General features: G+C 50.3%; 1 protein-coding gene across 4 annotated transcripts in view; it reads left to right on the plus strand.

Annotated features, from left to right (window-relative positions):
* Nucleotides 1-1,514: 1,514 nt before the first annotated feature.
* The window catches only part of ACSL6 (acyl-CoA synthetase long chain family member 6), a 68,797-nt gene continuing 55,873 nt past the window's right edge, over nt 1,515-14,438 (plus strand). For 2 of the 4 annotated variants that reach the window (XM_068158122.1, XM_068158131.1), the window contains exon 1: nt 1,519-1,582. In XM_068158122.1, the coding sequence (XP_068014223.1) occupies nt 1,534-1,582 (49 nt within the window). In that variant the 5' untranslated portion in view covers nt 1,519-1,533. Of the gene's footprint in view, nt 1,583-13,377; nt 13,489-14,438 lie in introns of those variants that run through there. The other 2 variants (XM_068158113.1, XM_068158140.1) reach the window with 2 other exon arrangements.

Below are 14,438 nucleotides of genomic sequence, written 5' to 3' on the forward strand. Positions count from 1 at the left end.
TCAGGGCATTGCCTTGTGGCTCAGGAAGAAGTCTGAGCTTGCTTAGACACAGCAACTCTAGGATCTAGGTAGCTTGCAGAAGATAAAATGTGCTTACAGCCTTCCAACACGATTTGCTGCAGGGAGGAAGGTAAAAAGTGGGGTAGGAGCTGGTTTTCCTCATCAAGGAGGAGAAGGTAGTAGGAACAAGCTAGGCAGAAGCTCTTCAGTAGAATAGATGGTGCAGTGTTCCACCTCTAATCTATTTTACTCAATGGAGGTGGAACCCTGCAGTGGAGGTGATGTTTGCCATATCCTGTTTGATAGCCATTTTAGTTAATGTTTTGACACCACTTGATGATGGCTTTCTGCTTTGAGACCACAGATCTTGGAAGGCCCACAGCCCCTTGACTGGAGTGGACATGGCAATTTTCTAACCACTTTCAGGTGTGGGCAGTGATGACAGTAAAAGAAGTGACATCAGCTGCTGGCCATCTATAGACAGTAAAATATTTTAAGTCCTTTTCACAGTGAATGAGAATGAAACCACACAGTGGAAAAAAAAAGAATGTTTGTCATCAAATGGAATTTCCTTTGCAGCAGTTTTGGTTTGTTGTTTTTTTTTCACCTCTAAACAAACCAAAAGTCTTCAAGGGAAATTTGTGCCCTGACCAGCTGCACCCAAACCTGAGCTAGTTCTAATTCCTGGTGCAGACAGGGAAATCTTTTTGGTGTGCCTTACTCCATGTTAAAGAGTTGAGCAGCTGCATGTCCCCCTTTTGAGCAAGTTCTATCACCTTTGCCCATCTGCCATGTTAGTCACTCCAAGGGCTGGATGAAAAGGCAGTTTGTCTTCTGCCTCTTGCTACTCCTGCCCTGTCTATTCCACTGGCATGTGATTGCTGGAGGGATGCAAGATGTGAGCTCACCACTGGTGCAGCCCTTTTAAAGCCTTTTTCTGCAAAGCCCTTCTCATACAGTGGAGCCTGGAGATTAATTTTCCTACAACCATCTTGCTCAGGGAGAGAGGGAACTGCTAAGAATGCAAATCTGCTATTCCATCTATTTAGTGGTGCACTTTGTCTCCTTTTAAGGCATGTATTTGAGGGGGCTGTGGGTGCATTGGTGAAGCACTGCTGGTCTGTCTTTCAGGCTCTGCTGATGGAGCTGTAGGCGCTTCAGCATCCCCTGGGCAGTTTTTCAGACCACTCCTGTGCAGGTCACCATCCAGCAGCGATTTTTATTGGCCAAAGGTGACAATAACAGCCATTATTTTGAAGTTTGTCCAATTTCCCTCCCTCCTCCTCCCACCGATGCTCCTGGTCGTGCAAGGGCTGAAGGGATGCTTCCACTCTCCTCCCATCGTCACCAGCCACCAGCATCACCCCTTTTTAGACGAAGCTGGAAGGCTCGGAGGGATGGGGAGAGTGGGAGGGCTGCTCAAAATACCGCCCCGTGCTTGAGAGGGGGGGCGCGGCGGGTCGGGAGCGCGCAGGGAGCTGGCCGAGAGCGCGCCGCAGTGCGCGGCTGCAGGGAGCGGGCCGTGCCGCAGGGATGCTCGCCCCGCTCCTGGGCTCCGCAGGCTCCGGCTGGCTGCTGCTGGGTGAGTGACCCCCCAAAAACACCTCAGTGGGTGAGATTTGGTGCCCTCCATCCCTCATTCTGTTGCTTTCCAGCTCCTTCCTTCCTCCCGCAGCGTGCGGGGTGGGGGGAGTGGGGTGGACTCGCTATCTGCTGCCCCTTTGCATCCCTCGCTTTAGGACCTGCTTTTTGCTCCCCGCCTCGTATCCCTCCTTCCAGGGTAAAGGACATTTGAGAGTTTTTTTTCGAAGGGAAAGGGCAGGCGGGAGCGCGCTTGTGATGGCAAAGATGAAGCCGGGATGTTGTGGTGCATGCGACTGGAGCCGGCACAATGGGATGCGAGCGCAGAGCCGTGCAGCCAGCTCAGCTGAAAGCGGCTTACATAATTCCTCCCGAATCAGCCTCCCCCTGCAATCATTTGGCCCATCCTTGGCTAATGTCTCAGGGCACGCGATGGGTGACACCGGGTATTGTGCTGGGCAACCTGAGCCAGTGGAAGGTGTCCCTGCCCATGGCATGGGGGATGGAACCACATGATCGGTGAGGTCCCTTCCAACCCTGACAATTATTCTGTGATCCGTGTGTGCTCATGAACTGGAGCTGCCGGGCATGGGGATGAGTGTGGATCCCATTGTTTTGTGGGCAGGCAGCAAAGATTTGAAGTGTCTGGGCTAGAAAATGAGGGCTAAGCCTGAAACAGGAGGTTCCTCAAAAGCTATTGAATAGTTCAGCCCAAAATGGTCTGCTGCAATTATTTAAGACTAAATCTTTTGGATCTGTGAAGCTTCTGTCCTGAGAAAGGTAAGGCTGGTTTGGTGCTGTTCTCCCTTGATCCCTCAAACAGCTTTCCCCATGGCAGCTGAAATTCTGAGGGGAAGAACTACAAAAGGAATATGACTTTCAAAAACAGCATCTTTTAAGCTGGTGAAGGGTCTGGAGAACAGGTCTGGTGAGGAGCAGCTGAGGGAACTAGGGTTGTTCAGGCTGGAGAAGAGGAGGCTGAAGGGAGACCTCATTGCTCTCTACAACTCCCTGAGAGGAGGTTGGAGACAGGTGGGGTCAGTTTTTCTCTAGTGTCAGGTGATAGAATGAGATTAAATGGTCTGAAATTGTGCTGAGGAGGTTTAGGTTTGATATTAGGAACGATTTCATTGCTACAAGTGTGGTCAGGCACTGGAACAGGCTGCCCAGGGAGGTGGTGGAGTCACCATCCCTGGAGGTGTTCAAGCAACCTGTGGCTATGGCACTTGGGGACATGGTATAATGGCTGTGGTGGTGGTGGGCTGATGGTCAGATTCAATGGTCTTAGAGGTCTTTTCCAACCAAAATAATTCTGTGACCTTTGCATCATCAGGTGAATGTTCATGGTGGGGGAGAGTCAAGAATGGGAAACATCAGTAGCCACATTCATGTCCACATCCTTCTTTTGGTCATGAAAAGGGATGTTTCATATTGGGGAAAAAAATTGGGACCCCAGTATTTCTGGCCTGAATATTGTCCCTGAGAATTGGCAGTGGGCTTAGAGCTGCTTGGATCAGCTGCTTTGCAACTGTGGTAAAGCTCACACAGTGCAAATGTGTCCCAGAGGGATTTTTATGGCAAATCAGGAAGCAGGACTTGGCTCAGAGGCTGCAGGCAGGTGTTTTTCACAGTCCTTTGGGCCCTGGGGCTCCAGGGACCTCTCTGAGCTACGTAACTGGATGCAGCAGACTTGTTTATGGCAAGGGAAGGAGACTTGGGCCCACTGGGGGAGAGTCTCATGTGTGAGCTGCTGCTCTGAGTTTTCCATGTCCACCCAGAGGGGATTGATCCGTGTGCCTCCCAACGTGGTGTTTACTCTGCTGTAGCCAAACATCCCCCTTTGTATCCAGGTATCCCAAAGTAAGTGTGATTGTGACCTCCCCTCATGCCATGCTCAGTTTTGGTGTGGACATGATTTTAGCCCAGGGTTTTCATCTACAGGATAGTGTCTTTGGAAGACAGCTTTGCTGTTATTCCATTTGCATCCCATTCTCGGCAGCTGCAAGGTGCATCAGCATGGGTCATGGAACCATTTAGGTTTCCAAAGATTTTAAGATTCAGTCCAACCACAGAACTACCACTGCCAAGGCCACCACTCAACTGCAGAAGCTGGATGCCACCATAGAGGTGAGGGCTCTGCCTCACCTAGCGTGGCACTTGCTCAGTTGTGTGCTTGGGATTGCTTTCATGTGTGGTCTGGGGTTTCTGGTTGCTCTACCCCATCAGAGACTACTCTGTGCTGGAAAGGAGTCACAGTAGCTGTGCTTGTTTACTGAACCAGGGGCTCCTTGGCTAATAGTTGTCACCAGCAGGACCAAGACAGTGATTTTTATTTTTTTCCTTCTATTGGACATTGATGAGTCTGCACCTTGCTCCAAGAAAGACATTGAGGTGCTGGAACATGTCCAGAGAAGAGAAAGGAAGCTGGTGAAGGGTCTGGAAAACAGGGCTGGTGAGGAGCAGCTGAGGGGTCTGGGGGTGTTCAGCCTAGAGAAAAGAAGGCTGAGTTGAGAACTTCTGGTCCTCTACAACTCCCTGAAAGGAGATTGGAGTAATTTTGGGGTCAGTCTCTTCTCCCAAGGCATAAGTGATAGGACAAGAGGAAATGGCCTGAAGTTGACCCAGAGGAGGTTTAGGTTGGACATGAGGAACAATTTCTTCCCCCAAAGGGTTGTCAAGCCCTGGAAGAGTCTGCCCAGGGCAGTGGTGGAGTCCCTGTCCTTGGAAGGGTTTCAAGGCTGTGGTGGTGCTGAGGTTTCTTGGTGACCTGGCAGTGCTGGGCTAGTGGTTGGCTTTGATCTTAAAGGTCTCTTTCAAGCAAAACCATTCCGTGGTTACAACCTTGTGCAGCACTCTTGTTTGCTTTGAATTAATTTCTGGCATCATTGCAAGGGTTTGACTCATTGAGAAAGGGTCTGCCATGCTCACCTGAACAGAACAATGGTAGAAGTCAGAGAAGGACAAAGCTACCTATTTCCTAATGTGCAGACTTGGATGGCCTGAAGGTTGCACAGCGTGGCTCAGTGAAATAAACCCAACAAATCCCCCTGGGAATGTGCACACTGGGCTGCTTTGGTTGAAGCAGCATGAGGTTAGAGCTTACCCTTTGCTCTTCTCCCCTTCAGTGAAGGTAGGAGATCCCAAGATTCCTGATCTTCTCTTCCTTCCTCATTTCGTATGACTGCAACCCTCAGCTGCTCCTCCACCCTGTTGTCCTGCCATACCGTGAGGAAGAGGAGGGTGTGCTCTCCTGGCAGCTGTTGGAAGCCCCAGCAGGTGCCTACTCTCATGAATGGAGGCACAAGAAGGGCCATGGCAGTGTCCCTTTTGGAACCAGTGCATCTCCTGATACTTTTCAATGTATGTTTGCAAAGGAAGCAAGAGGTTCACCTGGTGTTGTCACAGACTTCTACAGCCCCACTTCTGAACCTGGCTCTTGTGCTGTGGCACAGGAGTCCTTGTTGATGGCCCAAAATTCAGCTCTTTGGAGAAGAAATGTTTCCTGTTGTGCTTTGTGTGTGGAAGAGAGCAGATGCTCCAGGCTGCTCAGCCCAGCTGCTGCACAAGTGGCAAACCTGGGCTATTTGGGGTATACTTAGCTGCTTTTAGTGTTCAGCCCTCAATTACTGCTCCATTTGAACAGCTGCTATATGCCATCCAAAGGAAAGAGTGACTGTATTTAGGTTTCCTTGCTTGCTTTTGGGGAAGGACAGTGCAGAGCCATTTCTCTGCTGCTCTGGATTCATCTGGAGGCTTGATCCTATTCTTGTCTCTGTGTTCCTATGGCTATTACAAATACATTCAAGCAATGGAAAAAAAAGGAGAGAAGCTCTGAAGACAGATGGTAAACTGAATTAACTGAATACCCACAGAAAGAGGAAAGCTGACTTGGGAGCAAGCCAGGAACAAAGAAACACAACATTACATCAGTAAGAGTCTAATTGGAGTTTTGACGTCACCAAACACTGCAGAGAATCAGAGGCTGTCAACCTCTCCTTCTTGTTGCATTTCTGAGAGCTCTTTGGGAGGCTCATGGAATTGTTTTGGTTGGAAAAGACCTGTAAAGGTCATCCAGTCCAACCATCAACCCAACACCACAGTGGCCACTAAACCACGTCCCCTAGTGCCATGTCCACACGTTTCTTGAACACCTCCAGGGACGGGGACTCTACCTTCCCAGGCAGCCTGTTCCAAGCCTGACCACACTTCAGGTGAAGAAATTGTTCCTGAAATCCAACTTAAACCTCCCCTGGCACAATTTCAGCCCATTTGCTCTCATTCTGTCACCTGATACTAGGGAGAAGAGGCAAACTCCCATCCCACTCCAACCTCCTGAAACAGCAGCACCTTCCCTCCTTATCACTGCAGAGTTGCAACTAGCACCTGAGTAATTTATGGCTAACCAGAAGCAAGGCTGAGCCAGGTTGGAGAAGTGATAGTAGGTAACATGACACAGGTATTTACCTCCTGAGGGATGCTCAAGCATCCAGGGCAGCTCTTTTTCCATGGTTTTGTTTTCTTTTTCTTGGCATTGCTAGGTTATTTCTCCATGCAGCCCCCAAACAACATGATTGACTTAATCACCCTCTTTCTGACCAGAAATGAACAGTGGAGAAGAACATCTATTAATAATGGCCTTATTTTTAAGTGCTCTGCATGTGTTCTTTAGTGATGGATCAATACAAGTAATGAGTTTCTTCCATCATTGCTATTTCTGGCTCTTGCACTACCTTGCACAGCCAAAGCCCTGCAGGTCCTTGGCACTGGGGACCCTGCAGGTCCAGAAGCAGCTGCCAGGAGCACTGGCAGTTCTGAGGAGGGTCATCTGTGCTGTTCCATGACTGCAGCTCCTTGTCCCTTCTGGAGAAGGGACCAGTGTCCAAACTGTTTCAGCTTCTCTCTTCCTGTCCCTCTGAAGAGGGGGACTTAGCTTGTGAACCCAGACAGCCTAAGAATCAGTGGAGTAAGGTGTGCTGGAGAGCACATGTCTTGAAATTTGGGATAAGCAGTCTCAAAATACATCTGTACAACCCAGGGAACCCCAGCAGGAGCCCTCCTGCTCCTTTCTCTGCATTCCTTAGTTTGCTGTAAGCCACTCCTGCCTCTCCAGGGCTTTTCTTCTCGGAGCTGCTGAGTAAGAGTCTTTGCAAAGCATTTCCCAGAGAGTCTGAGGAACTCGGAGCTGATCCCGTACAGCATGGCAAGGGTAACGTCTGGCTGGGCTCAGATGGATTGCTGTGGAGGGCTATCAGTGCTTATTTGTGACAGGTCAGGTACTGTGTCAAATCCTCCTCCTGCTGTAAACATTGTCATGGAGCCTTCAAGGTGACCGGAGGCTGCAGGAAGGAGCTGGAGGCTTTGTCTGATTCTGCTTCTTCCTTATGCTCTCTGACTAGATAAAATCCTAAATCCCAGCATGGTAGGGGTTGGAAGGGATCTCTGGAGATCATCCAGTCCAACTGCCATGCCATGGCAGGGTCACACAGAGAAGCTTGCCCAGGTGGGTCTGGAATCTCTCCAGAGAAGGAGACTCCACAAGCTCTCTGGGCAGCCTGCTCCAGGGCTCCAGCACCCTCACAGCAAAGAAGGCTCTCCTTCTGTTCAAATGGAACTTTCTGAGTTCCAGTTTGTGACCATTGCCTCTTGTCCTGTGACTGGGCACCACTGACAAGAGTCTGGCTCCAGCCTTTTGGCCCCCACCCTTTCTCTCTTGCTGAGCATTGCTCAGCTCCCCTCTGGGGCTGCTCTTCTCCAGGCTCAACACCCCCAAGACTCTCAGCTTTTCCTCCTCACAGAGATGCTCCAGGCCCCTCAGCAACTTTGCAGCCTCCCCTGAACTCTCTCCAGTAGTTCCCTGTCTCTCTTGAACTGGACAGCCCAGTCCTCCATCTGTGGTCTCAACAGGGCAGAATAGAGGAGGAGGAGAACCTCTCTTGACCTGCTGGCCATATGGCCAAATATTTTACTGTTCTGCTGTGGTAAACATGGTGGCTGGTGTTGAGGTAGGGGAAGACACTGAGCTGATTCTTCAGTCAGGAAAGAGTTTCAAAGCCACAAGAACAGTTCATCCCCTGAGCCATCCTGGCAGGCTCAGGTTTGGTTCCCAAACTCCCTGCTGCAGTCTTGCTTCACTCACTCTTTACTCACTGCTTGAGCTTTTACAAGCAGTGATGTAGCTATGGCTTGTAGCAGATACTTCAGAAAAGTATGGTGAAAAATGCACCTCCTGCTTGCTGTGGGCTGAGGTAATGGCACAACCCTGCACTGATTGTCCCACAGAACCCATGTATTGCTCTTTTTGTCCCTGGAGCTCCTTGGTTAGCCACACAAGGCCCTTTCCTGTGTTCTGTGATGTGTGGTAGACCACTCCCCAAGGTGGAAAGAAGAGAAATCCAACCGCTTTGTCCAAGTCAATTTTTTTTGTACCACAAAAAGAAAATGTCACTTGAGGGTACAAGAAGGTATGGTTCGGTGGAAATCACCACCTGGTTAGGAAACTCCCAGTCAGGGGAGGAACAGGCTTGATATTTAGCCTGGTGAACTCTGGCGTTGCAAGGCTATGCCTCAGCTTTCCATTTGCTCAGCGGTGTGGCTGCTGTGGTGTAGATACAATCTCAGCGTACACCACATGCAAGCTGCAGGCAACAGTTTCCACTTCATCACTGTGAAACAATCCTGCAAACTCAGTGTTGGCTGGGTTGGCCTTGGGCAGGTCAAGTGGCTCCAGAGACTCTCATGCCACTTGGCCCAGGGGTTCCTGTCTGATTGGAGCGGTGAGAGTCGGAAGGGACCCCTGGAGGTCATCCAGTTCAAGCCCCCTGATAAAGCAGAGCACCCACAGCAGCTTGCCCAGGGTCACAATGTCCAGGTGAGTTTGGAATCTCTCCAGAGCAAGAAACTCCACAAGCCTGCACCAGGGCTCCCAGCACTCTCACACCAAAGAATTTTCTCCTCTTGTTCAGAAGGAACCTCCTGGGTTCTGGCTTGTGATTCAGAAAAACAACAGTAGAGAGGAATCTTTTCTGCTTGCTGGCTGAGGTGGTTACCCATGGAGGTCTATTGACTAGCTGTCAAACTCCAAGGCTGCCTTCACTGACCTTGCTGCTGAAGGTTTTGGTGATGGTAGGAAGGAGGAGGCTAGGCAAGCCAAGCCACTGTGAGTGTTCATGGTGGAGGAGAGCAAGGGCTAGGATGACCTTTCCTTCTCCCATCAGCTATCAAGAAACTGAGGCAAAGAGCAGCAAGGGCTAAGGTGACCTCTCCTTCTGACAGTAGCCATCAAGAAACTGAGGCAAAGGAGAGGAAGGGCTAAGATTACCTTTATTTTTCCCACCAGCCATCAAGAGACTCAGGTTGTGTTGTCCCCATGCAAAAGCTACAGCAGCCCCTGGGCTCTTACAGGCTAGTGATGGAGCCTGGGGAGAGATGCAGGTTCAGGAACAGCCTCCTTGGGAAGGACATGCAAGTGTGTCTGCACAAGGGGCAGAGCCACATCCTCTTTGCCTCCAGAGCAGCAAGCAGGTATTTTCCAGGGCCACCAAACCCTCAAATCAGCTCAAGGAACATCATGAACATGCTGTGCTCACTGGGGTGTGCCACTTGCTGCTAGGTGGCACCAGCTGAAAAGCCACAGCCAGAAAAAGCACCAAGGGGTTTGCTAAGCTGGGATACCTCTGGGTTTTCCTCCAGGGGCAAGTATTAGCTGGTCAGCAGAAGAACATGCACTGAGATTGTTGAGCTGATTTAATTTAACCTTTTTTTCTCCCCTTTCTTTGAAAAAGTATCTAGAGAGGGAGTAAATCATTCTGCAGTTGATTTAAATGGTTGGAGGTGATCCAAGCCAAACTCACCCTGGAACTACAGGAGATGTGAATTATGCAGATTTAAACATCTACTCTGCAGGTTTCTGCAGGATATTTAGGTATGAAGGGGGGGGGGGGGGGGGAAGGGTGGAATTAGAGCTTGTTTTGAGGCCATTTCGAATGGTGAGGGTAAAAAGACAAATATATTAGCATCTTTCTTGAGATGTTAAATGTATTTTTCCTTTGTATCTACAAGAGAGTTCAGCTTTAGAACAGGTTGCTCAGACATGGTGGCTGCCTCAGGCTGGACAAGGCTTTGAGCATTCTGGGCCAGTGAGAGGTGTCCCTGCCCACGGCAGGGGGGTTGGGACTAGTTTATCTTAAAGGTCCCTTCCAACTCAAGGCATTCTGTGATGATTCTACAATTCGTGCGATTCTCCCCAACCCCAGATGACTTAATTCCGCTTGATTTTAATATTCTGTTCTCTTCCACAAAATGTTTCAACTTCTCTGAGCAGCCCAGCTGAGAGCAGCTTGTGAGCAACCTCCTTGTCAAAGTTCAGGCAAGCGGCACCAACCGCTGATGTCCCTCGGATCTGTGAGCAGGGACTGCGGGTCTCGCCCCGAACAAGGGAGCCCGACCCAGCTGAGGTTTCGGAGACCATCTGGAGATATCCTCAGTGACCTCTCTTCCCTCTCCCTATGCAATGCCCCAGCCCTGGTTTTGTTCTGCCTGCAAAGGGTGGGTTTTGTGCCGGCTGCTTCTCCCCGGGCAGGCAAATCCCGGCAGCTGAGAGGCTGCTGAGGGTGGTGTGATGCTCTGACCTGCCAACAACAATTCCGGGCTGTGTTTCCTTTCGGAAAAGGCATTTGCATATCCTCTGTTGGCTTTATTTGCCTAACTACGTCTGAAAAGGCAAAAGCTCTGGGTCATTGAGACTGAAGAATGGGCTGTCTGAGGACCTCCCCCACCTTAACCCTTTGAAGCCTTGTCTCGCAGAGAAACATCTTCAAATGCCCACGGAGAGGGATTCAAAGGCTGCTTTCATAGCTTCGCCTGCTTGGAAAAGAATCGTAGAATGGTTTGGGCTGGAAGGGACCTTAAGGATCATATTGTTTCAAACATCCCTGCCATGAGCAGGGACACCTGCCACTAGCCCAGGTTGCTTAAGGCCTCATCCAACCTGGCCTTGAACACTTCCAGGGAGGGAGCATCCACAGATTCCCTGGGCAACCTGTTCCAGTGTCTCACCACCCTAATTGTAAATTTCTTTCTAATAGAGAGTTTCTTTCTATTATCCAGCAAGAACTTAAGATCCACTGAACACCTCATCTTTTGGAGCAGGGAAGGGGCTGGAGACAAAATCAACCACACAAATAAAAAACCTGAGGATGAGGAGGCAGCAGAATAGGAAATTCACTTATGTGCAGCCATGCACGGGCTGGGGAGAGTTTGTGAAACTTATGATGGACAGAAATGTCTTTATGAGGACTTAAAAATATCAGTGAAAAAGGAGAGCCAAGGCAAGTTACAGCAGGGCCAGGCACAGAGAGGAAAGAATGCTAAATCAAAGTGGAACTGACTAGGAACAGAAATACAAATAACAGGAGAGTTAGTAAAGCAACCCTAAAGCCAGGGCAAGGAACTCAGAACATAAACCAAGTGTTGCAAAGCATCCAAGCAATGTAGCTGCTTGTTATTGCTGTCAGAAGAAAATGGAAGTTACAGTGACGTGTTTGACTTTGGGCTGTGATTTAAGATGCCCTTAAATATACAAACACAGGCTGCTCCAAAAATGCCAGGGCATGATGCCAATCCCCCCTTTCCCTTCATTTTTTGGCACAGTGCCAGTCCCTTGCTCCTGAGGGGACTGCAGCTGGGTGTGGGTTGTGGTTGGGGTCTGTGACTGATGGGTTCCAGCCTTGTTGAGGTAGCAAGAAGCATCTCAGGCAGCAATAGGAGCCCTGCACCTTGCTGTGCTCAGCAGCTAAATGGAGCCTGTGCTGCTGGATCCTGGAAAATGCTTTGAGGGTGACAGCTGGGAAGGGATGCACAAGCAAGGAAAAGTTACCATCATGGGTTTACTTTTTGTCCCTTTGCCATCCATTGGCATCCCTGTGGTGTAAGGAAATTGAGAGCTAGAGGGAGAAGAGCAGGAAGCCTCCTCTGGTAGCCTCCTATTAGTGTTCCTAATTACTGAACTAATCCTCCATTCTCCTGTGCTTGCTTCCTGCTGCTCCTGGGAAGTGCTCAGAAATATTTGCTGTGTCACCAATGCAAACATCATTCTGTTACCATACCCTCACTCCAAGGAGGACATTGAAGGGCTGGAGCAGGTCCAGAGAAGGCCAACAAAGCTGGTGAAGGGTCTGGAGAACAGGGCTAGTGAGGAGCAGCTGAGGGAACTGGGGGAGTTTAGACTGGAGAAAAGGAGACTGAGGGGAGACCTCATTGCTCCCTGAAAGGAGGTTGAAGTGAGGTGGGGGTTGGTCTCTTCTCCCAAGTAGCAAGTGACAGAACAAGAGGAAATGGCCTCAAGTTGCACCAGGGCAGGTTTAGTTTGGACATTAGAAGAAATTTCTTCACTGAAAGGATTGTCAAGCCCTGCAACAGACTGCCTAAGGATGTGGTTGAATCCCCATCCCTGGATATGTTTCAAAGAGGCAGAGATGTGGACATAGTTTAACACCAGCCTTGGTAGAGAATGGTGATCTTAAAGGCCTTTTCCAACCAAAACAGTTCTTTGATTCTGCAACAGTGAGAGAGCATCTCCACCTTCCTCCCCTTTTTGCCAGGTGTTTGTGGAGATCTGGTTTCAGGAACACACAAAAAAAGAAAACAGGTGAGGAAAACAATTTCCATCTTAACAAAGCCAGGTATCTATCCCGGGGAGGGGAAGACTCCTCAGGTGCCTGCTGACTGCCACAACTCCAGGAAGGAATCACAGAGTAAATAAGGTGTTGATAAGGGGAGAAGCTCTTGGTGGGGCCCACAGAAGTGACCCACCTGGGGTTATGTGAGCACAGGAGTGAGGAATTGGAAACAATGAGAGATGTTAGCCTTTAGTTGAAATGAATGCTCTTTTCTTTGGGAGAAACACCTCAGCCACACCTCTCAGATCTTAAATGTTGATGATTTTACCACCACAGCTGAACAACAAAGTGTGTGTGGGGGGGGTGTTAGGGGGCTGGGGGGGGGAGGGGGTGTTCTCATCAGTTTAAATTAACAAGACTTGGTGTGGCTCAAATATTGGGTGTTTTCCTTTGCTTTTAATTTACCTAACAATGTAAGGATGGTGTTACCAGTGCTGCTCCTCTTGCTACGTTCTTAATTTGGATGATTTCAGATGAGAAAGAAATTCTTTCCAGTGAGGGTGGTGAGGTGCTGAAACAGGTTGCCCAGGGAGGTTGTGGCTGACTCCTCCCTGGAGGTGCTCAAGGCCAGACTGGATGAAGCCTTGAGCAACCTGGGCTGGTGGAAGGTGTCCCTGGGCTAGTGGAAGGTGTCCCTGCCCATGGCAGGGGGGTTGGATCTTTAAGACTCCTTCCAGCCCAAAGCACTCTGTGATTTACGTTGATTCTGCTCAAGCTCTGAAGCTGAGCAGCGCAGACTTGCTCCGTGTCAGAAACTTCATTTGGTGATGCCTTTTCCCAAAGGAAAAGCAAACCCGATGCTGTCTTTCATGTTAAACTGAGCGTTTGCGGCAGGGCTCTGCAGTTTGAGTTCCAAAAGCTTTGCCTGGAGCCTGGAAGGAGCCCTAAAGCTCCCAGGCTGACAAAGAGCCCTGTCAAACCCATGGAATATTCAGTAGCAGGCAGGGGGGAGCTCCCCCCGCTTCTGCGAGAAGCTGCAATAATGCTCCCTGTGCTGGGAACTGGAGTCTCCAGTGCCTCAAGGGTTACACTGGGGCAGCGCTGCCGCTGTGCTAATACAGCCTAAGCTGATATTAGCCAAGCTTAACTTCTTTCAGCAGTTTGCAGATGGGAAGGGGGTGGGACTGGTTGGAGTCAGCAGTTCTTCAACAAGTCCACGAGCGGTGGGAGATCCAGCCATGAGCTGACTGCCTGCAAGGGCAGAGCAGGGAAATCTCCTTCCCTGGAGCTGGTGAGTCCTGGCTGGTGCGTGTGTGCGTGTTTACACTTACTCTCATAATCCTAGTAAGGAGCTGGGGAGGCTTTAGGGGGGTTTCACCCAGCCACGGGGGCTGCAGCTCTGCGGTCGTTTGGCTCCGGGATGCGGAGCAAACCAAAACCACCCAAAAAAAGGGGTGCACAGAGCACCCATAGGTGCTGCCGAGGAAAGAGGGATATCGGCTGCAATGGGGGAGAACCCGCTGGATTGAGGATAAGCCTCCAGCACGACAGGTCTGAGGGTTTGGAAGTTTTTCAGACGATTTTAACAGGTTTGGGATGGGAGGGGGGAATGGGGGACGCAAGCTGCAGCCCAGTTCTGGATGGAGATCCCAGTGCTGCAGAGGCTGGGGAGCTCCAGCCCCCGGAACAACCATGGTTGCTGTTTCCAGCCCCAGGGATCCTGCACAGGACCAGGAACAAACCTGGGGTTCAGGGACTCCCCGAGGCACCTCCGCTGGGCTCTGCCTCCATGCCCGGCCGCACACCAGGGACAAGGTCATCTAGATGCAGAGATAGAGGCTGGTTTGGGGGGCTGTCCTGGAAGAGCACAGAACATGGGAGCCTTCTCTGTAGGCGTGAAGCATCCTCTCTGGATGTTGAGTGTGGTTTCTTGCTTGCCATGATAGTCAGTTTCTTTTCAGTGGAGCCCAGCAAGAGGACAAGGCACAATGAGTACAAGATGGAACCTCAGAATTTCCACCTAAACATCAGGAGAAACTTTGCTCTGAGGGTTCTGGAGCTCAGAGAGATTGTGGAATCTTCTTGTCTGGAGAGACCCCAAACCCACCAGGCCATTGTGATCCTGAGCAAGCTGCTGTGGGTACCCCTGCTTTAGCAGGGGGGTGGGACTGGATGATTCCCAGAGGTCACTTCTGACCTCCGTCATGCTGGGATTCTGTGCTTAGCGTGTTCCTGTCCCTG

The sequence above is a fragment of the Melanerpes formicivorus genome, unplaced genomic scaffold, assembly GCF_026170545.1.
Source record: "Melanerpes formicivorus ecotype bairdi unplaced genomic scaffold, bMelFor1.0.p_v2 SCAF_2, whole genome shotgun sequence".
In the NCBI taxonomy this organism is placed as follows: domain Eukaryota; kingdom Metazoa; phylum Chordata; class Aves; order Piciformes; family Picidae; genus Melanerpes; species Melanerpes formicivorus.